At 44.0% G+C, this 24,216-nt stretch overlaps 2 protein-coding genes across 6 annotated transcripts; one reads left to right on the forward strand and one right to left on the reverse strand.

Moving 5' to 3' along the window:
- Nucleotides 1–644: 644 nt before the first annotated feature.
- MPP3 (MAGUK p55 scaffold protein 3) lies at nt 645–17,165 on the forward strand. Of its 4 annotated transcripts, none has more exons than XM_061477642.1 (19): nt 645–678; nt 1,746–1,857; nt 2,543–2,661; nt 3,160–3,237; nt 3,867–3,947; nt 4,445–4,582; nt 4,694–4,775; nt 5,099–5,184; nt 5,657–5,731; nt 6,494–6,690; nt 7,474–7,538; nt 8,629–8,649; nt 10,177–10,218; nt 10,924–11,088; nt 11,664–11,744; nt 12,870–12,963; nt 14,229–14,337; nt 15,008–15,130; nt 15,649–17,165. In XM_061477642.1, exons 2-19 carry the CDS (start codon nt 1,833–1,835, stop codon nt 15,829–15,831), a joined length of 1,764 nt encoding a protein of 587 aa, XP_061333626.1. In that variant the 5' UTR covers nt 645–678; nt 1,746–1,832; the 3' UTR covers nt 15,832–17,165. The 4 variants fall into 4 exon arrangements, with proteins under 4 accessions (XP_061333626.1, XP_061333627.1, XP_061333628.1 ...); XM_061477643.1 differs by having other exon boundaries at nt 15,652–17,165; XM_061477644.1 differs by having other exon boundaries at nt 14,229–14,310.
- Nucleotides 17,166–17,460: 295 nt separating this feature from the next.
- On the reverse strand, nt 17,461–24,141 carry LOC133281819 (ras-related protein Rab-18-B-like). Of its 2 annotated transcripts, XM_061477670.1 has the most exons (7): nt 23,994–24,141; nt 23,864–23,919; nt 23,608–23,669; nt 21,539–21,611; nt 20,507–20,625; nt 19,606–19,672; nt 17,461–19,187 (listed from the first exon to the last, which is right to left on the reverse strand). In XM_061477670.1, exons 1-7 carry the CDS (start codon nt 24,056–24,058, stop codon nt 19,012–19,014), a joined length of 618 nt encoding a protein of 205 aa, XP_061333654.1. In that variant the 5' UTR covers nt 24,059–24,141; the 3' UTR covers nt 17,461–19,011. The 2 variants fall into 2 exon arrangements, with proteins under 2 accessions (XP_061333654.1, XP_061333653.1); XM_061477669.1 differs by lacking the exons at nt 17,461–19,187; nt 19,606–19,672; nt 20,507–20,625 and having other exon boundaries at nt 20,981–21,611.
- Between the last annotated feature and the right edge of the window lie 75 nt (nt 24,142–24,216).

Below are 24,216 nucleotides of genomic sequence, written 5' to 3' on the forward strand. Positions count from 1 at the left end.
AGGAGGGAGGGATGAAAGGAGGGAGGGGTGGAAGAAGGGAGGGGTGGAAGAAGGGAGGGATGGAAGGAAGGAGGGATGGAAGGAGGGAGGGATGGAAGGAGGGAGGGATGGAAGGAGGGAGGGATGGAAGGAGGGAGGGGTGGAAGGAGGGGGGGATGAAAGGAGGGAGGGGTGGAAGAAGGGAGGGGTGGAAGAAGGGAGGGATGGAAGGAAGGAGGGATGGAAGGAGGGAGGGATGGAAGGATGGAAAGAGGGAAGGGTGGAAGGAGGGAAGGAGGGGGGGATGAAAGGAGGGAGGGATGGAAGAAGGGAGGGATGGAAGGAGGGGGGGATGAAAGGAGGGAGGGGTGGAAGGAGGGATGGATGGAAGGAGGGAGGGGTGGAAGAAGGGAGGGATGGAAGGAAGGAGGGATGGAAGGAGGGAGGGATGCAAGGATGGAAAGAGGGAGGGGTGGAAGGAGGGAAGGAGGGGGGATGAAAGGAGGGAGGGATGGAAGAAGGGAGGGATGGAAGGAGAGGGGGATTAAGGAGGGAGGGCTGGAAGGAGGGAGGCGGTGCGTAGAGCAGCTCCCAGGGCGCATGGGCGAGGGATGCTGCAGGCTGCCGGGACGCGGGCGCCGAGGAGCTGCTCTGCGACCCGCAGCCCCCACGGGTCCGCACTCGGGCTCGGAGCCGCAGGTAACGGTTCCCGGGCGGCAGCGCTGCTCCCGACGCGCGGAGCGGCTCCGTGCCTGCAGAGGACCGGCCCGGCGCCATTACGCAGCCGGGCGGGGCTGGGCCGGGCGCTGATGCTGCCTTCGAGGCGCGGGCCCCGATGGGGTGGGAGCCCGCGGGGCCGCTGGGGTTCACCGGGGGTTTCCGACCCAGGCCTCGGGCTGTGCTTGGCAGAAGCCCTCCGAGAGGCGGCGATGGGGCCGGAAAGGTGCCCGCAGAGCCCGGCCGCGCCTGGGGAAGCAGCGCTGGAAGCGGACGGGGGTGCGGGAGGTGCGGGCCGGGCCGGGCCGTAACCTCGCTCCGTGCCCGTCGCGCCTGCGGCTGGGTAGTGAGGAGGATCGGCCGCGCTTGCCTTGCCGCCGGTGGCCGAGCTCGGTGGAGAGCACGGAAAGGTCTCTGCGGAGCTGGGGAGCGCTGCCTGGCAAGGAGCATCCTTCACTGCCTGTATCGCAGTGACAAGAGAAAACAGCGATAAAAGCATCTAAAGGAATTCCTGGGTGTCGGAAGTAGCCTTATGTTGTAGCATCCTTAGTACCTGTGACCGAGGTTAACACTCCTATTAGCTCTAATGATTTGCATGTAATTGTAGCGTGGTCTGCATCAGAATGCCAGAGGGGTGTAAATGCCTTCGAGGCGTGCTTTTAGGAAGCCCCAGAACAACCTGTCATGGCAGCATCTTTCTGCTCTGTTTCTGTGCTTGTGGTGGTTTATTGGTGCTTTTAGATGTCCATTCTGTTTTCTGGCTTTTGAGACAGTTACTTGGGCCTTCTAAAACTGGCTGTCGTGAGAACAGAATAGGCAAGCTTGTGCTCTCTGCAGCATTGGCTTCACCCAAGATACCATCTGGTTATTAGATAACAGCATTTTTGTGTGCTTATTTGCATAGCAGAGCAGCTGCAGGGCTCTTCCTGATTCAGGGTAAACTGAACACTTGAGAGAAAGATGTACTAGGAATTTTCTAGTTTCACATGCTTGCCATTTTTGTTTTGAGTTTTGTGCTTGAGTTCAGGTATTACCTTTGCTCATTTCAGGGCTGCCTCTGAATCACAGTCCAGAAAGAAGAAACAATCAAGTTGACTGAAGTTGAGCGGTTGTCTCGGGGGATTAAGAACGAGGCCATGCCAGTGCTTTCGGAGGACTCAGGTAACTGATCTGCATGACTGAAACCTTGTGTATGTGTTTAGCACAGGAAATTAATTGGAGTTAATTAAAATAGCATTAAGATAGTTCAAGGAGACTTCTTAGTAACTGCCTGAAAGAACACAAGGAAGGTGCAGTATAAAAGGTGGAAATGAGTAAAGCTAGTTCAGGAAGTGCCTAGTTTTATGACAACTCTGTGGAGCCCCTGGATATATGCAAGTAGGCAGGCTCCTATGGGTAACCTTGGACCTCTCGGTATAACACTGGCTTCTGCGCCTGCTTATTAAAGATCAGCCCTTATGTCTCTGCTGCTTGCTGTGCCTCTTCTTCATGTTTTCTGAATAGGTGTTGTTAAGCTTCGTTAATATTCTTCCTTTCAGCTTCAAAAACCAGGGATTCGGTTTAAGGCTTGCTAGCCAGCTTCTCCAGTGTGCCACCCAGGGTGGGGTCATAGCTGCTGCTGATACTGAGTTTTAAAGCAGGAGTGACTTTGAGTCTCCCGCATCCAAATGCACTCTAAAATTCATGGAGAGAATAGCTAAAAAAGCAGAATTTAGCTGCTTCTTCCTTCCCCCCCTCGCAAACCTAATGATCACTAAGCTGGTTGTGTTATGTCATGTCTGCAATAGGAGATCCTGTGAGCCATGCTGTCTACAAAGCTTCTGTTCTGTGCTCAATTTACATTTAGGATTGCATGAAACTTTGGCCCTTTTGACGTCTCAGCTTAGACCAGATTCAAATCATAAAGAGGAAATGGGATTCCTTAGGGATGTCTTCAGTGAAAAGAGTCTCAACTACCTGATGAAGGTAAAGGTTCACGTATGAGCACGTGTTCCTTAGGTTACTTATTCTCTGTTCCCTTGATTGATCAACTGTTTACGATGCTAAAGCTCTCTGGTTTTTATTTTAGGAACCCTGTGCTGACCAAAGCATGCAAAAGCACAAACATTAAGAACATTCACTAACATTTAACATATCTTATTTGGAAAAAAACCCACAACATTTCTGCCTGGATTGCCACAATGCAGATCCAGTGCCCTGTATCTAAAAAGCAGTGTGAAATGGCTTCGTTTTTAACTTTACACTGCTGAGGTCTGAACAGATTCTCTGGCTGTCTGTGAAACTTAACGTGAGCAAAAAGAAAACTAAAGGACTTCTAAACAAACCAAAATAACCCCAGGAGAGGGGGTTCTGACACTTACCTCAGAAAAATTCTATTCCTTAAGTATCAAACTGTTCCAGTGGAGGTATATTCAGGAAGTTTTGTATCTCTCTGTAGTAATACACTTGAATAATCTTTTCCAGATTCATGAAAAACTCCGTCATTATGAAAGGCAGAGTCCAACTCCTGTTTTACACAGTGCAGCAGGATTAGTTGAAGATGTGAGTAAAAGTTTTTGTCTCCTTATTTTCCTATTATCTAAGCCAGCTTTTCTAACGAATCAAAGCTTTGGATTGTGCTACGTGGGGATGTATTTCTCATCTTCCCCAGATCCTTGGAATCTGTTGGCTAGTTTCACTCATGATTGATCAAGGAAATGAGAGCTGAAAAGTATGTCATTAAACGTCCAGTGAAGACAGACCCACAACAGAAGAGTGTTATTAATGGCCTTCATAAAGGAGAGGCTGAAGAAAGCATTCCGTCCTTTCCTGACAATAGACTATCCCAGCTAAGCATTCAGTCTTAAACCCATTCAGACTTAAACCCTTTACCCAAGCAGCATTGCTGTTCACCTAGAATGGTTTGGGTTGGAAGGGACCTTGCAGCCTAACCATGGGCAGGACCACCATTCACTAACTCACATTGCTCACAGCCCTGTGAAACCTGACTTCAGACGTGTCCAGCGGTGGGCCATCCACACCTCTGGATCCAGCATCTCCTCCCCTCAAAGCTGTGATCGGTGCATGCTGCTTTGAAGGATGACAGAAGTTAGCAACACCAGAAACGCTTGCAAATATCTGATCCCCTTTGGTGGGCTCCTTTAATTTTGTGGTTAATTTTTATTTTAAAGGTAATAGAAGAATTGCAGACTGCACCAGTGAATCATGAAGAAAAAGAGCTGCTTCAGTTGCTGTCAACACCGCATCTCAGGGTAAAGACCCACCAGAGACCTCCATCTGATCAAATGTTTTCTATTTGGAGAAATGACATTGCAGAGTCCCCAAGAGAAAGGAAAAAACCTCCTGCAGGCTGTAGTTCTATTCCACTGTGACTTGTTGCAGAGGCTTTAGGATGCAAAGGGGATTGAGAAGACACAGGGTAGGCCCTTCATGCGTAATGCACGTAACTGTCTTCCCTCCTCCCCTTAATATTTCTGAGGGAGCAGAAAAGCAGAGGATACCGCTTCTCAACCTCCATTCTGTGAGCTTAGTTATGAGTTGTTATTGCCCAGATTTGCTTCCAGTATCAACATACACCAAAATCTAGTTCACATGATGGGTAAGATAATTGCTACATCTTTTTTTGTGTTTGTGTTTATGGTGGGAGTGGGAAGGGGGAAGGCTAACTTTGCTGTAATGTTGGGAACAGGAGAACTGGAAACTGCAATATGACCCCTTTACATTACTGTTTCTTATTTCCTTTATGCAGGCAATGCTTTTAGTACACGACACCGTAGCACAGAAGAACTTTGACCCTGTCCTTCCACCTCTGCCTGATAACTTTGATGATGATTTTGATGAGGAATCGGTGAAAATTGTTCGCCTAGTGAAAAACCAAGAACCCTTGGTATATATAACATAACCTAGCTCTAGTCATAGAGCTCTGTCATGCAAAAGCGTTGCTGTGAGTATGGAAGAGATCCTTGAAGATGATGCCAAATAGCCTGCTTTATTTCAGGGAGCTACCATCAGAAGAGATGAGCACACAGGAGCTGTGATTGTCGCCAGGATCATGCGAGGAGGTGCAGCTGATCGCAGCGGTAAATTGCTGAACAAAAGGGGACTGAAAATTGCATTTGTAAAGATTTTTAACATTTTCAAGCTTTTGCATGCACACATGTACCATATGCACATACCCAGCACGATAATTTCTTGCTAAATCTGCATGAAAACAAAATGCCATGTGGAATAAGGGCAAGAGACTTCAGAACGTGTTGCAAATGAGGCACTTAGCTCTAATAGGAAATCCATTAAGCTGGGGAAGGGAGGAGAGGAGGTACATGCTGTTGCCTTAGATTGGACATCAGAGGAGTGGTGCTTTCCATTCTGTAGACTTATTTTAATTTACCAACCATCTTTTCAGGTCTTGTCCATGTTGGAGATGAACTAAGAGAAGTCAATGGTATTACTGTGCTTCACAAACGACCGGAAGAAATAAGTCAGATTTTGGTCTGCACTGATTTTCATTTCACGATCTTTTGTGTTGGGGTGCTGTAGTAATTACAATAGGCAATGGAATTTAAGCAAGAGTTTAAAGTATGTATAGAGCTAAAAGATGCAATCCCTGCTTGTCTTTTGTGTTAAGTTTTTCTTTTCTCAGTATATTAGTCTTTTCCTTTTGACTTCAGAAATGTGTCATGCTAAAAGTCACAGAAGTATTTCATGCCCTGTGAACGGTAATCCAGAAATTAATGCAGGTCCGAATGTGTTCTAGCCAAGTAGTTACTGTGGATGTCTCCACGTGAAGGATTTGTGGGACATCGCAGTAGTCTCTGTAGTGAAGTTAAATAGTGGATTATGTTGGCCAGTCTAATTTCTGACAAGAAGAGAAAGATGCTAGCTCTCAACTGGAACTTGAATAGTCTGATTTGTGTCCTCGTGCTACTTTCAGAATAATAAAAGCCATTTCCCTCTTTTTCAGGCTCAGTCTCAGGGATCAATAACACTAAAAATAATTCCAGCCATCAAAGAAGAAGATCGTCTAAAAGACAGCAAGGTACCCAGCTTAGTGAAATACTGAGGCGTGCCTTTCCATATTCACACGCTTCTGGCACCTCTGTAAATGCAGGATTCCTGCTGTTTCAGTGAGGAGTGTCACAGACACGTGGGTGAACTAAAAAGATAGTAGAGCAGTTCCTTGTTGTAAAATGCAGTGCCCTTTTATTCAGTGGAATTACTCAGATGACTTCTCTCCATCACCTGGGCACATGTTCTATCCATTGCATGTCTGAGATCCAGCCCCTTGGTTTTGTTCGTGTGATCAAAATTGGTGTTTTAGGGAGCTGCTCTCTGCCCATTACCTCTGGCCATGGTTGCTGCTTGCTTGAGTCAAAACAGACCTACCTGCAGACCGAGCTGCACGTTCCCCCTCCCGCTGCAAACATCAGCACACACCTGACTGCTTCATTTGCCCTCCTTGATCAGCAATGACTTCTTGCTCAACTGGTCCCTTACAGGATTGCTCTGTCAGTCTCCATTTCTACTTCTCTGCTCTCAGTTGCTGATATTTTCCTTGAAGCCGTATATGTTCCAGAATACCAGTATAAAATGACTGGGCATGTGCTTGAAAATTAGGTTCTTTTTCTGCACAAGAGAGTAGGTCCAAATGCAGATGCAGCTTGGTAGATTTCGGTGGTTTTGAGTACCATAAAGCATACAGGAGACATGAAGAGTAAATGTAGTTAGTAATGTAAGCACTAGGTAAGCTTTTAAAGGCAGCTTTCTCCAAACCAGGACAATGTGTTGCTTTCTTTTAAAGGTGTTCATGAGGGCGCTTTTCTGCTATAATCCCAATGAAGACAGAGCTATTCCTTGCCAGGAGGCTGGGCTGCCATTTAAGAGAAGACACGTCCTAGAAGTTGTAAGCCAAGATGATCCCACGTGGTGGCAAGCAAAGCGTGTTGGCGATACCAATCTGAGAGCAGGCTTGATCCCCTCAAAACAGTTCCAAGAAAGGTTTGTTCATGAAGATTACAAATGGTGTCACACTGATTTGCTGCTGCTGCTTTTTTTCCACGGGACACAAAAGGCAGGATCATGCCAGGGGGAACAGCAGAGGCTTAGAGAAAAGTGCTAAAAAGCTCCATCTTCTCCACCTGCACAATCAACTTCCTAGCTTTCCTCACGTAGGTTGCCGTTGACTTACGCTTTGTAGGATGAAGACAGAAGCACCTGCTAAACAAACATATATGGAATGAAATGTGGAATAGCAGTCTCTGACTCTCTTGGTTTTTGAAGACACTGTATTTCAGACTCGTACTTTCACAGAATGGTTAAGGTTGGAAAGGACCTTTAGGATCGTCCAGTTCCAATCCTCCTGCCATGGGCAGGGACACCTTCCCCTAAATCAGGTTGTTCAAAGTCCTGTCCAGACAGGAATTTTGCCCATCCTTTGTAAACATGGTAACTAGGGGTTGGATTCTCAACAAGAATGGAATGGAATAGTGGGGGGTTTAATCTGCCAAAAGAGATTGGGTTGGGGAGAAGGGAATAGAAAAAGAGTGCCATTGCTAAAAGTAACATGCTGTTGATTTCTGTGCTCTGAGGCATGAAAGTGTTTTAGAATCTTCTCTCTCAGGCATGGGTTTAAAACCAAAAGTCTTTTAAAATGTTGAATCAGAGACATTTTATATTTTGAAAGGATTTGGTTCGCTGTTTTCACTGGTCTACGTAGAAGATGCTATAAATTCTTCATCATTCTGAGCTTATGTGACTAAAATGGAATTCTCTTCTCTTTAGACGACTGATTTACAGAAGAACAATAGGCACCCTGCCCAATCCGAGGACTGTGAAGAAACCAGTATGTAAGTCTGTCCTTGAGTGATGTCTTAGTCGATACCAACCTCTCAGTATTTCTCTGCTATTTTAGTAATGATATGTTTGAATGCATCTTGTGTAATCTGCCATGGATTCCATGCAGGGATAGAAGCTGCTACTTGAGAGGATTTGGGTTTGAGCTTTATTCAGTGTTGCTAGCGCCTGTTGTTTTCACAAAACACAGCTGTCCATCTCTTCCTCCTTTCAGGACCATGAGGCCTTACACATTGGTTAGATGCTTTAAAATTTGCCAGTGTTCAAGTGTTTTCTATGGTTTGAAACTTGAAGGCTGCAAAAGCAACCCAATGCATGAGCTGACTGTGAGCTCATAGGAAAATAAAGTGTAGCTTTAAGGCAGATGAAAACCACTGGAGCATTTCAGCCTTAGTGTAACAGAGCTGGTCTTAAGTAGGCTTTAAAGTGATTCTTGTTTATAGCTCTCAAACATCTGTCAGAGAATAAATAGCACAACAATGCTGCTTGTGATGGAATTACTAGTCAGTGATGGAAGGCAGAAGACATTTGGGATTATCCCAGCATATAATGTTCATGTTGCTCTTGGGTACTTCAGCATGGCTATTATTGATGGGTGGGGAAACCCTGTGACTCCCTGAAGCCAGATATTGTGCTAGGAATACCATGTAGAATAGGAATATGGAAATTGTCCCTCCTCAGTAATAGAAGTGACTTTCTGTTCACTTAGATGTGCCATACATGGCACTTCTTGTGAGAAAATACAGGTATTCTTATGCTACAATGAGGGACGATGCTCAACCAAGCATCAAAATAGCATTACTGATTTAAATGAAGCTTTTCCAAATGATTTTCCATTGCATTCAGTGTTAGGAAGCATGCAGTGAGGACTGCTACTTAGGCTGTTTCTCAGACACTTGCAAGACAATGAAGCTGATAACTGGTTATAATACTGAATTTTAGTACAAAAGTCAATTAAGGGTACATCACTGCATTTCTTTTGAGACAGAAAAGCCCATTAAGCAAATCATTCCTTCTAATTTTATTCAATCATTTGCCAGTCTTTTAACATCATCCCAACTCTGCCTTTCATGCTAACTACAGATGATCAGTCTTCTGATAAAGGTAGGTACTCTCCTAACTCATTTTCTCTATGAATATAAATGACCAGTGCATTTTCTAAGACACTCAGTAAGCAAAGGGAATAGTGGATAGAGCTTGTTCCAACAGCAGTTTCTTCCTGAGTTAATACTTCATTTAGTTTGGATTGATGACCGAGGTAATGGTAACTTCCAAACGTACTTCTGATTGGAGAGAAAAGATTTGTGTCTTCTGATATGCATTTGCACATTCTGGGTTTCCGAGTGAGGTTGAAAGAGTTGCACCTTAAATGCAGCCTTTGTGTTGCTATATTTTTAAAAGAATAAGGAAATATTGGAGTTGAACATTTCTGAGCACCTGTATCAATCCAAATTGGTTTTTCTTCACTGTTCGCTTGGACTGTGTTATTTCATTATAAGCAACTGCTTTCAGAACTGTGTTATTTTCATTGTAAGCATTTCATTTATTGTTTTTTTCTGTGTTGTTTTCATGATGAACCTCTGTGTTGGGCTCAGGCATTTTATCACCTTTCCAAATAGCAAGCATTTTCAATTGAATTCTGCGCGCTGTGATTTCTTTCACGCTCCACCTGCTTCTTGAGAGTAATACTCCCAAGTAACAGCTCTGATCTTAGCTCTGGAGAGCTGTATATTGCTACTAGTGTCTGCTGTTAGCGTTGGCATTGCTTGATCGCACACCTGTGTGCAATGACCTGGCTTGGTGCATTTTGTTACAGGTTTAAACTGCACATATATTTGCCTGTGGCTCCTCCTTACAACGAGTAGAGAGAGCTCTGGGGATATTAGAGCACACAGGTGCCTGTATTTTAACAAGACAGGCAGCCCCCTTTCAGGAAGTAGCAGAACTTGGTATTTGGTTGGTTGCAATACAGTGTTTTGCAGCTAAGGAGCATGTTCTATTTTGCATGTTTTAGGGGCCCTGCGGGTGGTTGTAGCTTGAGGAGGGGTAGGTTGGCTTTTTCCTTAACATCGATTTGCATCTTATTTTACATCCATGCACATGACAAAAGCATCAAAGCTTTACCTTTGAAATAAAGCATTAATGCGCAGTGGTAATTTACCTTCGTCAAGATGGAAGGTGTTCAGAGCTCGTGTTTCAGTCATCTCTGCTTCCCCCTTTTTAAGCTCAAATGATATTAAAATGTCGCTATTCTTGCACAATCATACCCATTTAGAAAGTCATACCTGAAAGAAAAAAGCTTTGTGTGTGGACTCTTCTTTTTCACTCAAGTCTGAATACTCCTGTAGCAGCAGCACTGATCAAATAGAATGAATATTGAAGAGAATACCATAAAAAACAAGATGTAATTTTGTGTAATATTGACATCAAGGATGTTTTTCACATACAAGCCATGAGCCAAGGCAATTTCTTTATTATCATTAATACCGGTGTAGGAAAAGTGTGTGCATATAACGCAGGATAGAAACCTTCTCCTTCCCTCAGCAAGAAGGCAGGCTCATATCGCAGGCACTGGTTAAGGTATCTCACTCTCCTTTTTTACCTCCCCCTCCCCTGCTTTTTCATTGACAGAAGACTGTGACTGCGAAGGATATTTCAATGGCCAGTACATAGGTGAGAAACCAGAATCCCTTTTTCCTCTCCTTCCTTTTTCCCTGCATCGCCCCTGCCCCCGTAAAGGAAAGATAAAAGAAAAGAGCACATGGTAAAATAACCTCTGGGTTATTTACATGAGAGTCAGTTGCCCAGATGTTCATAAACTAGATTAGCTCTGTGCAGACTGGACTGTGCATAGCCAACAATTGGCAAATCAAAGTGGTATGAAGGGGGTTTTATTATAGATGGAGTGGTTTTCTACCTGCTATGCATATTTTTCGTCTCTATAATTAGCACATAGGCACTGATGTGATTATTTTAAGAAACTCATTCAAAGACAGAGTAACTTCTGGCTGAACAAGCTTGAAAAGTGGAGACATGGTTCTTCAAGGATGCTGGCGAGGGACTCTTCATCAGGCACCACAGCGACAGGACAAGGGATGATGGGTTTAAAGTGAAACGGGAAGTTTAGGTTAGATCTAAGGAAGAAGTTCTTCCCTGTGAGGCTGGTGAGGTGCTGGAAGAGGGTCCCCAAAGAAGTGGTAAATGCTCCATTCCTGGCAGTGTTCAAGGCCAGGTTGGACAGAGCCTTGGGCGACATGGTCTAGTGTGAGGCATCCCTGCCCATGGCAGGGGGTTGGAACTGCGTGATCTTAAGGTCCTTTCCAACCCAAACCATTCTATGATTCTATGGTTGAAGATACCTTTTGTTTTTCTCTACAGCTGGCTTACGCAGGAGCTTTAGATTAAGTCGTAAAGAGAAGGAGAACAATGTGAATGAAGGAAAGCAAGCGGAGCAGACAGACACAGCAGAGTTCCTGACTTATGAAGAGGTCACAAAATACCAGCAGCAGCCTGGTGAACAGCAGAGGCTGGTGGTTTTGATTGGTAAGATGCAGAATTGAGTCAAAATCTTTCATATATCTCCCTTTTCCCTTCTAAGAGGAACCCAAAACTAAACACCTAAAGGTTTGTGTTTAGTTTGAGGTTTCTGGTGGGAGGTTTTTTTGAGGCTTTTCTGATTTTGGTCAGAAGTTCTTTTCTTTTAAATGATATTAAAAAAGCCCACAAAAACCACTGAGCAAAAAAGGCAAAACTCAACCACACTCACTAAATCTTCCTAAAATAATGATGCTCATTTTTGTGACTCATTTTCTATTGGTTCTCACCCAAACATGTGCATGCTTGCGCTCGAAATCAAGGGTATCTCCTTAAACCGACTGCTAAGATTACAGCTTCCCTGATTTGGTGCCTGCCAAGTGTTTGTCCAACACTTGTTCAAGGGGGTTCAGTTTGTTTCTTGTATTCTTAAAGCAGAATGTGGCCGCTCATGAGGTCTCTCATGCACAGATTTCTTCAAGCATGCTGCTGCATCAAACTGTTTGTGTGAGATCGATCTTACTTGTTCTCTTTGCAGTATTTCATTCCACACAGGAACGTGTCAGTCACTTCTATTTTATTAGGTTGCCTGGGGGCCAGATTAAGTGAACTCAAGCAGAAGGTCGTGTCAGAGAACCCGCAGGAGTATGGTGTGGCAGTTCCACGTGAGTAACATTGACTGGCTTTTGTGTGTCACTGCTTTATTCCATAGGTTCATTGGAATTCTGTCAGCGCAGTTGTTATTTTGTGGGTGTTTTCCCAAGTGAACAGATTGCATTTTTTGTAGTGTCCGTTAAAAGAATTAGAAACTGAATACAGGAAGAAAAAAAGATTGTAAATTGCAAAAAGAACTCATTTGGAAGACTGGTAACTTAAGATTCAGCCCAAACATTCCGTGTCTTTAAAAGAGGATGGTTTTTCTTTAGCATATCACACCAGCTAAACTTTACAGAGAGGGGGAAAAGGGAAGGCGGGGAGTAGACAGCAATAACCCATGTCAGAAGTTCTACAAGATTTGCAGTTGTTGGTCAGTATATGTAGGCTAAGAAGCCAATCACAGTGGGAGAGAAAGCAGTGATCCTGCTCTGGAGTTTTGTGGCCAGGGTTACACAAATAATCCATCAATCTTTGTGTCCCACATTGAAAAATTCACCTTGAGGGCACTGTTTCCATGTCACTCCAGACATTTCAATAGCTGTCTGCCAGGCAGGCAGGCAGGCAGCAGTAGAGCTCAGGGATAATGGTTAGCTGTATTTAAATAGGTACACAAAAAAATAGCAGACCTCACTTTTATGGCCAGGCAGAGGTGCGTGGAATGCTCCCCAAAGCTTTTCCTGCTCCAGTTATTGAAAGAAATGATGACATCAAAAGGGAAGGGACACACAGAATTCTGCAAGTTCCACAGTCATGTGGGAAAGAGCCACTCGAAATTCAGAGGCAGGATAATAGAACTTCATGTATTTCCTCTTTTTATTGTCAAAGTCTCAAAGGAAATGAGTCCAATATTCCAAAGAGTTAAGAGGTACTGTTCACTATAGGTTACACTCTGCTGCTTCTACCAGGTTAAGATGTGTGCCTCCTAATTTTGTGTTAGTTGTAACATGCTTGGGAGCAAAGCAGCTTCATTTTTGGTCTTAGAATTTGATTTATATTTTATGTTAACTTGCATTTGCCAGCGTGCAGCTGCCTTGTTTATGGTCATGAAAATACGACTGGAACTAAACCAGAGAAGATACAGCTGTTGGCAAAGGCTGACCTGTCTCCCATGTCTCGCTTCCGTTCTCTTCTAGATACAACCAGGTCAAAGAAAAGTCATGAGAAAGAGGGAGTAGAATACAATTTTGTCTCTAAGCAATCCTTTGAGACAGATGTGCAGCAAAACAAGTGAGTTAACTTTAAAATACTGGCATAATTGACTGTATTTCAAACCCATTGCTAGTGAAATCTTACATCATGTGAATACCTACATCAGGTGTAAAGTTGGACTTCACTGCATTAGAAGGGTTCAGCTTTCCAAGTAAAAAGCTCTTTGTTCAGTCTGGACTTAGCGTTAACTCAGAAATGTAGTAAAAAGCAATTCAGAAATAACAGAGGACAAGTTCAGCTCTGGGCCCCTCACTACAAGAGAGACATTGAGGTGCTGGTGTGGGTCCAAAGAAGGGCAACGGAGCTGGTGCAGGGCCTGGAGCACAAGTGTGATGTGATGGGGAACGGCTGAGGGGCCTGGGGGGGGGGGTAGTATGGGGAAGAGAAGGCTCAGGGGGTCCTTATTGCTCTCTACAACTGCCTGACAGGAGGATGGAGTGGGGTGGGGTCAGTCTGTTCTCCCCAGTAACAGGTGACAGGACAAGAGGAACCGGCCTCAAGCTGCACCAGGGCAGGTTTAGATGGAGCTGAGGAACAATTCCTTCCCCAAAGGGTGCTCAGGCATTGGAACAGGCTGCCCAGGGCAGGGCTGCAGTCACCATCCCTGCAAGCGTTCACACACCCTCAGTGCCATGGGTTAGCCTTGGCAGTGGTGGAGTAAACGTTGGACTTACTTAATGACATTGAGGATCTTTTCCAACCTCGTTCATTCTATGATTCTAAGTAGGAGGATCGTAAGTTAGAATTTAAGCCTGCATATCCTAAGTAGTATTGGTCAGAATTGAATCTAGTGGAGGTAACATGCACTTAGCTGGGCTTACTTGGAACCCATCATACTGAATGGAGATAAAGTTTTATTCCTAAGTCCACTTTAAAGTGTCTTGTAGGCTGAATCTGTAGTATGAAGGACTTTCTGTAAGATTGAGTGTTTCCTGAAAGTACAGATTCTTTTGGCTTCCATCTTCTGGCTTTCCAGAAGATGGAAAAATTGGAGTCCATTTCCTTGCCAGCTTTGTTCTGTTTTCTATGGGAAACATCCTCTTTCTTCTATTAGGCTTGAACATCAGTGAACTAAAGTAATGCAGGTTCTTCCTGTATCTGTCAGCAGTGCTGATAAGCTCTCAATGACATGGGAAGACTATTGCTACTAAGCAACCAGAGAAAGAAAACACACACCCCCCCCCCCCCCCATTTGACTACTGTGACTTCAGGAAACAGCTGTATCTAATGTTTAAGTTCAGTATTTGTTCTGGATGCTGTTTAAAAATGCATTGCCTTTTTAGATTTGTGGAACATGGAGAATACAAGGAAAATCTGTATGGTACCAGTCTTGAGGCAATCCGGTCCGTGATGGCCAAAAAGAAGGTTTGTTTGGTGGATGTGGTACCTGAAGTAAGTTCTACAGCTTATTTTAAAGAAAGCAAGCATTTCTTAGTAGGCTGCAAGCTTGAGTAACTGATGCTGGTCACTATCTGTGGCTACTTGCCCTGCAAAGAACAATGATGCTCTTGGGACTTGTGTTTCTAACACATGGCCTGGTTGCTAGCGAAGTGGAATAGGGCTCTTGAGAAAGCAGTGCAGGGTTTCCAGCTCCTACGTGTCCATTGCTATAGCCTTGATGACACTTCTCAATAAAGTAAGTTCTCGCTGTGGGATTTTTCCCTTGCTGTAGGAGAAATGTGCATCACTTCCTAACCTGTTCCAAGTCCTAGAGAAAATACTGAGAGCATGGATAAGTATTTTGTTCTTGTTCATCCCTACCTCCTCGGAAGCATTACTGGGGTTGTAAGCAGTGCCAGTGTACCTACTCTTAATCCTTCCATACTGGGAGTTAATCTTTGACATTTTGATTCAGATTTTGTGCTCCAGGAAGCATATGTACTCCTGTAAGCTAGGCAGGACACTGACATTAGCCTGTCTTTAGAAGAGGCAAAGATCACTGTGCTCAGCTGTATAGGACACAGGACTTTGCAGTGTGTACCAGTGAAACGGTTGAACCCAGTTTGAGTAGGCCTTGACAGATAACAGAAAACATCTGATAATGAAAGGTATCTGTTCACAGGCAGTAAAGCACTTGAGGACTCCTGAGTTTAAGCCTTATGTTATCTTTGTGAAGCCTCTTGTTCCAGAAAAGAAGAAACATGTCCTAAAGTCTCCCATGTCAGAAGAAATCTCAGTTCCTCTTGTAAGTATTCCAACTTTCATCTCTTCTTTCTAGATATGAAAGAAGTATTTGAGCTAGCATGTGTCTGATGTGGAAGGCCTCCTCTTCTGCGAGAGTGAGAGTGGGGCACTAAGTGGGTCTTAAGATGGACCTTAGAATGAGATATTTGACTCCCTTGTAACTTAACTATAAGCAACATGAAGCAAAGCATCCATGTGGATTTGTGTACCTCAGTCTGGGCTGCAGCAGGAGAAGCTGCTACTGAACTCAGGTAAACTAAGAATCATTTTACATTTCTGATGAGCAGTCCCATCAAATGGTAAGGGCAGCCACCTACTCCCAACACCTCCAGAGTGACCCTGTGTATCAGGTGCACTCAAAGTGCAGTGTATGGATGTCTTACAAGGACCAAACCGAGCCTGACTGCAAACTGGTGCTGTGTAAATGGGAACAAAAATACTGGAAGTGTGTAATGTCATTACTTTGGGTAATTAAAAAGACATGCTCGAAATTTCATACCATCTTCTCATGTTGATTAGCAGGATGAAGAACAGCAGGAAATTATTAATTCAGCAGCATTCATTGAAGAGCAGTATGGCCATTTAATTGACACTGTACTGGTGAAAGAAGATCTCCAGAGCGCTTGTAATCAGCTGAAAACTGTGTTAGAGAAACTAAACAAGGATTCATTTTGGGTGCCAGTCAACTGGGTTAGGTCATAGCTTGTTATCATCTGTTTAAGGCAAAGACACTATAAAAATGTCTTGTAAATACATGGATTAGAAAAGGGGACTATGTCAAATTCACCTCAAAACTGCTGGTCTGTCTAGAAGTTAATACATATAGACTGTATCGGGAAGAACTCAAAGTCAGAAGCAGACACTGCCTTCCTAAATGAGAATCTTGCATAACAGATGCTAACACTCAGCCTGAACAGTGCAGTAAAATATTGGAGTGACTTTTAGACTGTAAATAGTGCATTTTGTACAGTGAAGTTTCACAGAGGGCCCTACACTTCCAAACCATTTAAGCAGTGCTAGGGCACCAACCAGTGGAATCTTTAGCCTTTGGACACAAATTCTGTAGCAAGAGTTAAGATACTTTTCAGGAACCACTACGCCTACAGAACACAGTGCTTCAGGGATGGAGGGATGTCCTTTGGAGAGTGCTTACACAGTTACTGGTCACTCAGAAGTTCAATTGGCTGTCAGGCCAGCAGAAAATGCTTCCCTTCACTCAGGATCATTAATTGCAAATCCTCTCCCATTAGGCATTAAAACTAGGCCAGTTCTACAAGTTGTAGGTATCCTAGTGCCTGGGGGGGGTTATGTCAATCCCACATTGCCTCCAAGTTGTCTTGCACAGGTATGCTCATCCCAGTCTCTTCCTACTGCCACAGGACAAATGTTAAAACAACCTGTGAACACCCCTGTGTGACTGGGCAGCTCATAACCCAGAGACATTTTTTAGTCTACATGAGAATAACTGCATGTGACTTAAAACAGGACTTTTAAGAAGCCTATTTTCTACAAGACATCTTTGCAGATGCCACCTGATGGGATACCACCTTGACACCAACATAGCAGCTCCAAAAAGGGCAATAGAAGGAGGCTGAAGTACAAAGTAAATGAGCAACTGGCCCAAATCATCATACTTCCAGCATTTATGACTGTTCCAAATCAATTAAAGACATCTAGTTGGCTCCATCAAGTCCTGAAGAAGAAATCTTAATCGTGAAGAGGACTTTGTCTATATTTCAGGAGATTTGAATATACAGCATTTTTAGATGGGTGTTAAGAAAAGGCAGAGAGATGATTCTGGAAGCACCTAGGCTTTATTTGAAAACTGGATATTGTACAGGTATGTGTTAGTTGAAACTAGTTCCTGTTTGCCACTGCCTGCTGAGATCTAACCTTTCCCGTGTACCATGCCCCTTAACAAAACCTTTTGGTGCACCAGTCTCTTTCCTTGCATCTTAACAGTATGCTGTTATTCTTGTTCCACTGCATTTAGCAAAACCAACAATGTTGCATATTAAAAGCACTTTTCTTACATACCAGTCTTGCTGAACCTACTTAATCCTAGCCCAAGCGGTTGTGTAGAACAGTCACCGGTATCCATCTTCTCCGGATGCATACCCTGGCCCCTTTGATGCACTGAGGTTGCCATTGCTACAAGAACAAGCACTTCTCACAATCAGATACCTGCTCTGGCTCAACAGCACACAGCTGGTGTCAGACTGATAGCCTCAGCAAATGCACAAGAACTCCTTCACATGGGGGTGACCCATCACTCCTGCTATTCCCTCTCTCCAGCCCTATAATGTGGCTGACAAGAGAGACACTGTCAAGTATATGACAAATGTACCTTTATCCTGTGAAAAACTGAGGGTAATATTTTATTTAAATAGCAGCACTTCAAACTAAGTGGTTTGATGAAACTATGAAATGGACAGATTGATCTCACTGTACATCTGTATTGCGGATTACAAGCATTTTTTTTGTAGTCTGCAAGAAAAACATGTTGTTTAGAGGATACAGATCTGATTTAAAGAACACCAAGTAAGATACTGTCTAGGGGTCAGAATTCACTAATAGCAAGGTTGCTTCTAACATCTTAGAATATTCCAAATGACTAGCAGTAAAGAAGTTAATTTGTATGCTTTATGATCTAACATAGTCAAGTAATAGAAATCTGCATTAAGAGAAGTAAGGCAAATGACATACGGTGCTACACCTGAAGTTACAATACCTGAAAAGATATTAAAATACAGCATTGCTATTAAAAGTGAACTGAAATACTCGTTGTGAGTTAGTTTTTTAAGTGTATGCAGATAAGCTGTGTGGATGTACAAAGGCAGGTACTAACTCAAGATAGTGGCAGAAACATTGGTTTTGTTAATGAGGTTTGAAATAAAGGATGGCAGGAGGCTCTGTATTACATGCAAAAGATTGCAGGTAACTAAGATGAGCTTCAGTTGTAGGGGGAGGAAGAGAACACATTCAATGCTCCTATTTATTCTAAAGTGCTAGGAAGAAGGTACATGCAGATGATTGTTCTGAAGACATGATTCCAGTCTTGCCAATGCTGAGTCCCTGCTGCATTAGCCATGCCTGGTAAGGAGAAAAAACCTTGAGAAGAGATTTTTGAAGACAGTCTGAATGCAAATTTACTTTAATCCCAAGACGTTGGCAGTAGTGCCTAAAGGTCTAAGTCAAAGTACTTGAACTCCTCTCCCTGTCTTGCTCACACCTAAAATGTACATAGTCTTTCATAATTCTTTTTTATGGTTTGTAGTATTGAAGGATGAGTCTTGGTTAACATCTACAGGGGTCTTCCTGTATCTGAAACTGATACAGGCTGTATCTGAAACTGCAGTTTTTCTGTTCTAACTTGACATCTTATATTGAACTGGGGACATGTAGCAATTTAAACTGCTTAAAGCCATGTGAAATAGGGAAACAATGCTCAGGATGGCTCCTGTTAACTACATTTAAGGGAACTTGGGTGCCTAAAAGACTCCCATACCATTCTGGGAAAGGAAAGCTTTTCAATAATCCTCCAAAATGGAATACTACCTTACTTTATGGCAAGGCAGGAATTTCAGAAAGAGTCCATGTTGAATGCCATCCAGCAAGAGCACGATACTCTTAAGAACTGTGACTTCATAGTGAAAAACCTGATAGTTACCAGAAAAATACCTGGAGATCTCAGTTGTGCAGCAGGGAAAGAGAAAGGGCATTTTGTTAACAAACAAAGAGTATTTTGCTCATCAGTGGGGGTTTGGATCCACTCAGCTGGTGACAGGACAAACAAAGCACAAACTAGTGCTTGGAACCACTGCTCCCACCCTGCTTTAACAAGAAAATCCCTTCTTTGGGGCAGAACAGCCACCTGTGAAGTTAAGCAAGTGGACAGTACGCAGCACAAAAGCTTTTATCCCGCTGTGCTGAGGATCCTGTCAGCTGCATTCGCTGCTTCTCTGCATTCCTACCCCAAACACTTGGGGTCTGCAGGATCTTTATGGCCAGTTCCTCAAAGGCATGTTGCACCCCATCCTGTGTCTTGGCACTGGTCTCTAGTTGAGGGGGAAGAAAACAAAAACGAGGAGAATTCCACTTTGTAAGAAGGTCTTTTGGGACCAGAGAAAAGAGGTTTTTTAATGATTGAACCTTCTCTCCGTTCTCTCTTAAAGGCACACTTAAATTGAAGGTGACAAACAGAAATGCATCCCAGTCTCAAGCACCACATGAAAACAATTCCACAGCTCCACTTTCTCTCCATAATGGAGAAACAGAAATTGTTCTAAGGTTGTGATAGTAAATCTACAAGACAATTACTCCCTAACTAAACCAGGAAACAAAGATTGCAGGAGGAGTTGCATGTTTTCCCCTAGGCATTTCAGTTGCTTCTGGAAATATTTTCAAGCTTCACTTCACACTTAGCAATACCAAACTAAACAGCAGTGTGCAAGGGTTTGGCAGAGAGCTACATACCTATAAAAAGCAGGGAGCGTTTCCTAGCAAACTGGAGTCCTTCTCTTCTCTCTACTTCACGATCAGGCTGCAGAGATGAAGAACATGACTAAAATAAGCCACACCTGCCACTTTTAGGAAGTCCCTGGAAGAGCACCGCTGGAGAAGGGAGGCTTTGTTGAAAGGAAAAGTCTCTAAACCCATGTAATAATCACGATCTTCCTACTCTACAGACAGCTTCCTGCTAGGCAGGCTGTTAGGGGTTCAAACTGAACAGCAGCAACATCACATCAGTTGGAAATTAATGTGTTGCTATCTTCTCAATCAACTAGCAGGAAAATACTTGCCAGAAAGAGGCATATTAGATCTGAGAACTGGCAGATGTGGAAGGGGGAAGAAGGGAACCTAGTTCAGGATACCACACAGGAAGCCTCTTGTGAAACATCTCATTATGTAACAGACACCTAAGTTATGTCAAAACACCCAAGAAACATGCAGCAACCAGTGCACCTCACACCTACAGAGATAAATACAGCCATCTGAAGAGCTGAATTCTCCTTCCCCACCACATGTCCAAACCAGAGCCTGGTCAAAAAGAAAGCAGCAGTTGGGTTGCTTGTTGTGCTGCAGTTACATTCAGTGCGATACAGCAGTTCTTAGGTAGAACCTCACACTTTCTTAACAGAATCTCTCATCAACTGCATCTCTCCAGGTGATTTTCCATTCAAATCTTTTAAGATTTGCTTCTAAAACGACACAGTAAGTGGAGTCTGCCCAACCTAGCTCCCTCATTTATAGCAGCATCACCTCCTAACACAACAGATTTGTTAGTTTCAGCACTTATCTCACATTTATACTCTATAATGACTGAAAAATCAGTGGAAGAGTGCAAGAGAGCAAGCAAAAGCATTTTTAAACTGACCTTATCAGTTTTATTGCCAACTAACATCTTCACGGTGCTGTTTTTGGACGTATAGACTTCCAGCTCGTTCAGCCAGCCATCTAGTCCTGTGAATGTGTCTTTTCTTGTAACATCATACACTGGTAACAGAGGAGAAGGAGCTTAACTGCTGTAGAATCTTGGTATTATTTTTTTACTTGATTACAGCAGAACTTAGCCCTTCCTAGCTAACTAGTGCCCCCCCAAAGCAGTATTAAGGAATTCCAGAAGATGCATCAATCATACCCTCTTCCCAGAGCTGGAACACACTGGAACAACATCACTAAGGATTTAAGAACACGAGCATTTCTGCAATAGATCTGTGACTGGAAATCACACTTAACAGTTGTCATCTTATACATGTTACTAGTTCTGAATTGGGCCACAAATGCTTTAAAATAGGTATTTCGTCACCTCATTTCCCGTGTCATTACAGGCATTGCACTACTGCTAAAAACACGGATTCGGAGTAAAAAGTAACTTTTGGTCACTGGTAACTGCATTGATTTGATCACTAAGGTTTAAAAAGCTGTACCCCAGTTGGAGAGAATATTTTGTAGAGCAAGGTCTTCAGCCTTCTCAAAACCAGAGAAAAAGAATCCCTTCTTTTCCTGAATGGTGCTGTTGCTCAGAAGGGACTGACTAGGCATCCATTACTTGTGCTACAAACCTCATGTCTTATAATCACATCAATAGTTTCAGGGGGGGAAAAACCAGCACAAACCCCAATGTGCCTGATTAGAAGAAACTCCCTGAAGCAGGAAGTACAAAGCTGATAACTCACCCAGGCTGCAATGTGCCATCTCTGTATTTTAAAGTGTTTCGAAGCAGCATTACTTCCTGCCAGTGGTTTTGCATGCTGTGTTTGTGTTAATGATGTAGTGATGTGGTAAAAGCCACAATCACAAGCGTTCCTCTGACTCTCAGACAACCTCTTTTTGCAAAGATATGCACATATGTAGTAATAAAGACCACGCTTTTTGCAATCATGTTTTATTTCCATATACCTCCTACCTAAAACAACCCCTTGAGCTCCTCGGTAATAACTGGCAGTCAGTGTTCTAAAGCGCTCCTGTCCTGCTGTGTCCTACAGGGGGAAAAAGGAAAATAAAAGAGACAACACCACTCACACAAAATCAAATATATTTACAACAAAAAAGGTATTTTAAACTACTCAAGATATACAAAGTTAATTTTATCCTCAGCAAAAAGGATAACCATAAGACAACAGATAGAGGGAAGCAGACAGTAAACAGCAACAGCAAGCACATGAGGGAGGGTAGAAATGTATAGAAAGGACTTCACTGAAGGTTAAGGTGATGAGCACAGACATGAAAGTCAACGGGACTCCAGTGAAATATGTGAAAGGTTATTGCTGCAAGCCAAGCAGCAAGGCTTCATCAGTCAACAATGAGCTGAACAAAATAAGGTGAAGAATAACTGGTTTTCTAGTGACAAGACACTGCAGGAAAGGAGACATAGTGATTCCAAAGAGCTCCCTTTGCTCCCCCATAGCAGGAAAGGAGAATCCAGTTAGAAAGAACTACTTCAAGTCTGCCAAGAGTCTAAACAGGTAAGTTTTAAATCAGCAGTCCCATTCGATTGCTGCTGCAGGATGACACATGCACTCGGTCACCATCTTCATATAGCTCCCAAGCGCAACATGAAATTCAAAAACTCAGAACAAGAAGGAGGCAGAAGAATTACACAAGTTTTACCAAAGAAATTTATTTAAGTTTCTGTACAGACTGCAATACAGACTAACAGCTATATTGTAATATACTACTGCTTGGTTAAAAAAGAAACTAAAATTAGCAATATAGGTATTTCATTTGTTTCATCATTACTAAAGAGACTGTATTATCAGGAACCTATGCACACAAGGGCACTAAAGCAGAAGCCTCTTTTTCACTTTGATGTGCTTTATATGTATTAAAAGTTTCGCACTGGTTTCCCCCACTCCCCATGAGCAGCTTCTCCAGATGCTGTTACACTGCTGCAAAAGTGCCCTTCCCAGTTACACAACTTGTGCAAGTTCTGGCCTTGCTTTTGATTTCATAGCAAGCAGATGCACCCTTGTATGATTATCAGGGCAAACACACCTTGGTTATTTTCAGCAAAGCCTCCGATCTGTGTGCAGCATGTTCAGAACACAGCCAATACTTATACTCACTGGCTACAGCAAGTGTGACTTTACCACTCCTGCTCTGCATTCTGCACACAAAGTGTGAATGAATAAAAGAATATAATCCAAGTTCTTGCATTTCTATTACTGTTGTTAACAGCAGGCTAAGGCACATTTCTGCTCACTTTACAGTAGTCACACTTACTTAATCGGTAATAGTGTGCTCTTTCTTAAATACCTACGACCATACACATACAATCTCATCCTTCTAGGGCTCTTTCATCCCGTTCAGAACAAATGTAATGCTTTAATATTATAAATAACCCTGATCATACAGCTGCAATTTGATTTCCTATTTCGCAGGCGCTGGAAATACAGCTTCGGGAAGTTCAGGACAAATGCTCAAGTCTCCCACTAAATCTGACCCAGCCTTTAAATAGTTCAGGACTGAGTGTGTTTTCTTTTTCCATAGTTTTAACCAAAATAAAGCATCTGGACTGTTTCTGGTGTAACATACCCAGAGCTGCTGCACAACTCCTGCAGGCAATCATGCACTTCATCGCCCTGAACATCACTTTTCTGCAGTTTACCCGACTTCAGCGCTGTCAATGCAGAGAGCACTTCTGGGTCACACAGGCACGAAGTGCCTGCCTTTCCTGCAAGGCTAACTCTTAACAGAGGGTCTGAGTAACCCACTTGTATAACAGCAGGAACACGCAGTCACGATCTCTACCAGAACTGATGCCACAAACGTGGAGGAAGGCAGCATTTAGAGTTGTTTGGAATGAAGCCTGTCTGTAGCTACACTCGTACGGTCATGGCAAGGCATTCTGCGCGCATTTGCATCATCACAACACAATCTCAACATGCAAAAGAGTTTAGCGGAGGCCAAAAGAAGCTGGAGAAGTTTTTACATCTGCCAAGAGCAGAACCTATCCCTCTCTGGGACAAAACCTACCCATATCGCAAGCTGCACTGCACGGCCGTCTATCACCATTTTCTTCACTCTAAAATCAACACCTAAGACGTAGCAGAACGGAATGAAGGTCTGTAAGAACGAACCGGCTCATGCCGCCCCCCCCCCGCCCCTGCCTGCGCCCGGTCCCGGCTCCCCCCCCTTCCCCGCTGCCTCTCGCCAAAGGGACCCAACCCAAACCAAGCGGAAACACTCCCGGTTTGAAGGGGCGGAGGAACGGGAGGGGACCCGGACTCACTGATGGTGGGTTTCAGGCTCGGCTCAAACGCGCCGTCAGCGAACCGCAGCAGGAGGCTGTGGGGAAATGAACCCGAGAGCTCAGCGCGGTGCCGAGAGCGCTCCTCCCGCCCGGCCCGCGCCCGCAGCACCTGGACTTCCCCACGGCGCTGTCCCCGATCAGAAGCAGCTTCAGGGTGAGGCCTGCAGCGTCCATCCCCTGCGCTGCCCGGGTCCGGGTCCGCCCGCAGCCGAGGGGCGCTGGAGCCGCTGGGCCGACGGTACCGAAGCCCTGCAGGCGGATGAGGCGGCTGCGCTGCTCTGGGGTAGGCCCCGGCGGGCACCGCCACCAGAACCACCGGCCGCGGCTCCGCC

This window comes from Pezoporus flaviventris, unplaced genomic scaffold (genome assembly GCF_033815535.1).
Source record: "Pezoporus flaviventris isolate CSIRO_AGI_PZ_B2104156 unplaced genomic scaffold, CSIRO_AGI_Pfla_v1 ptg000107l, whole genome shotgun sequence".
NCBI lineage: Eukaryota > Metazoa > Chordata > Aves > Psittaciformes > Psittacidae > Pezoporus > Pezoporus flaviventris.

What these genes read in the sequence shown, in the direction of transcription:
- MPP3 (XM_061477642.1), top strand. Translation starts at nt 1,833, where the DNA reads ATGCCAGTGCTTTCGGAGGACTCAG. An exon ending in AGTGCTTTCGGAGGACTCAG is followed by an intron (nt 1,858 to 2,542) that starts GTAACTGATCTG and finishes ATTTACATTTAG; the next exon opens with GATTGCATGAAACTTTGGCC. An exon ending in TGGTGGATGTGGTACCTGAA is followed by an intron (nt 14,338 to 15,007) that starts GTAAGTTCTACA and finishes ATCTGTTCACAG; the next exon opens with GCAGTAAAGCACTTGAGGAC.
- LOC133281819 (XM_061477669.1), bottom strand. Translation starts at nt 24,058, where the DNA reads ATGGACGCTGCAGGCCTCACCCTGAAGCTGCTTCTGATCGGGGACAGC. An exon ending in AGCGCCGTGGGGAAGTCCAG is followed by an intron (nt 23,920 to 23,993) that starts GTGCTGCGGGCG and finishes ATTTCCCCACAG; the next exon opens with CCTCCTGCTGCGGTTCGCTG. An exon ending in CAGTGCAGCTTGCGATATGG is followed by an intron (nt 21,612 to 23,607) that starts GTAGGTTTTGTC and finishes TTCCCCCTGTAG; the next exon opens with GACACAGCAGGACAGGAGCG.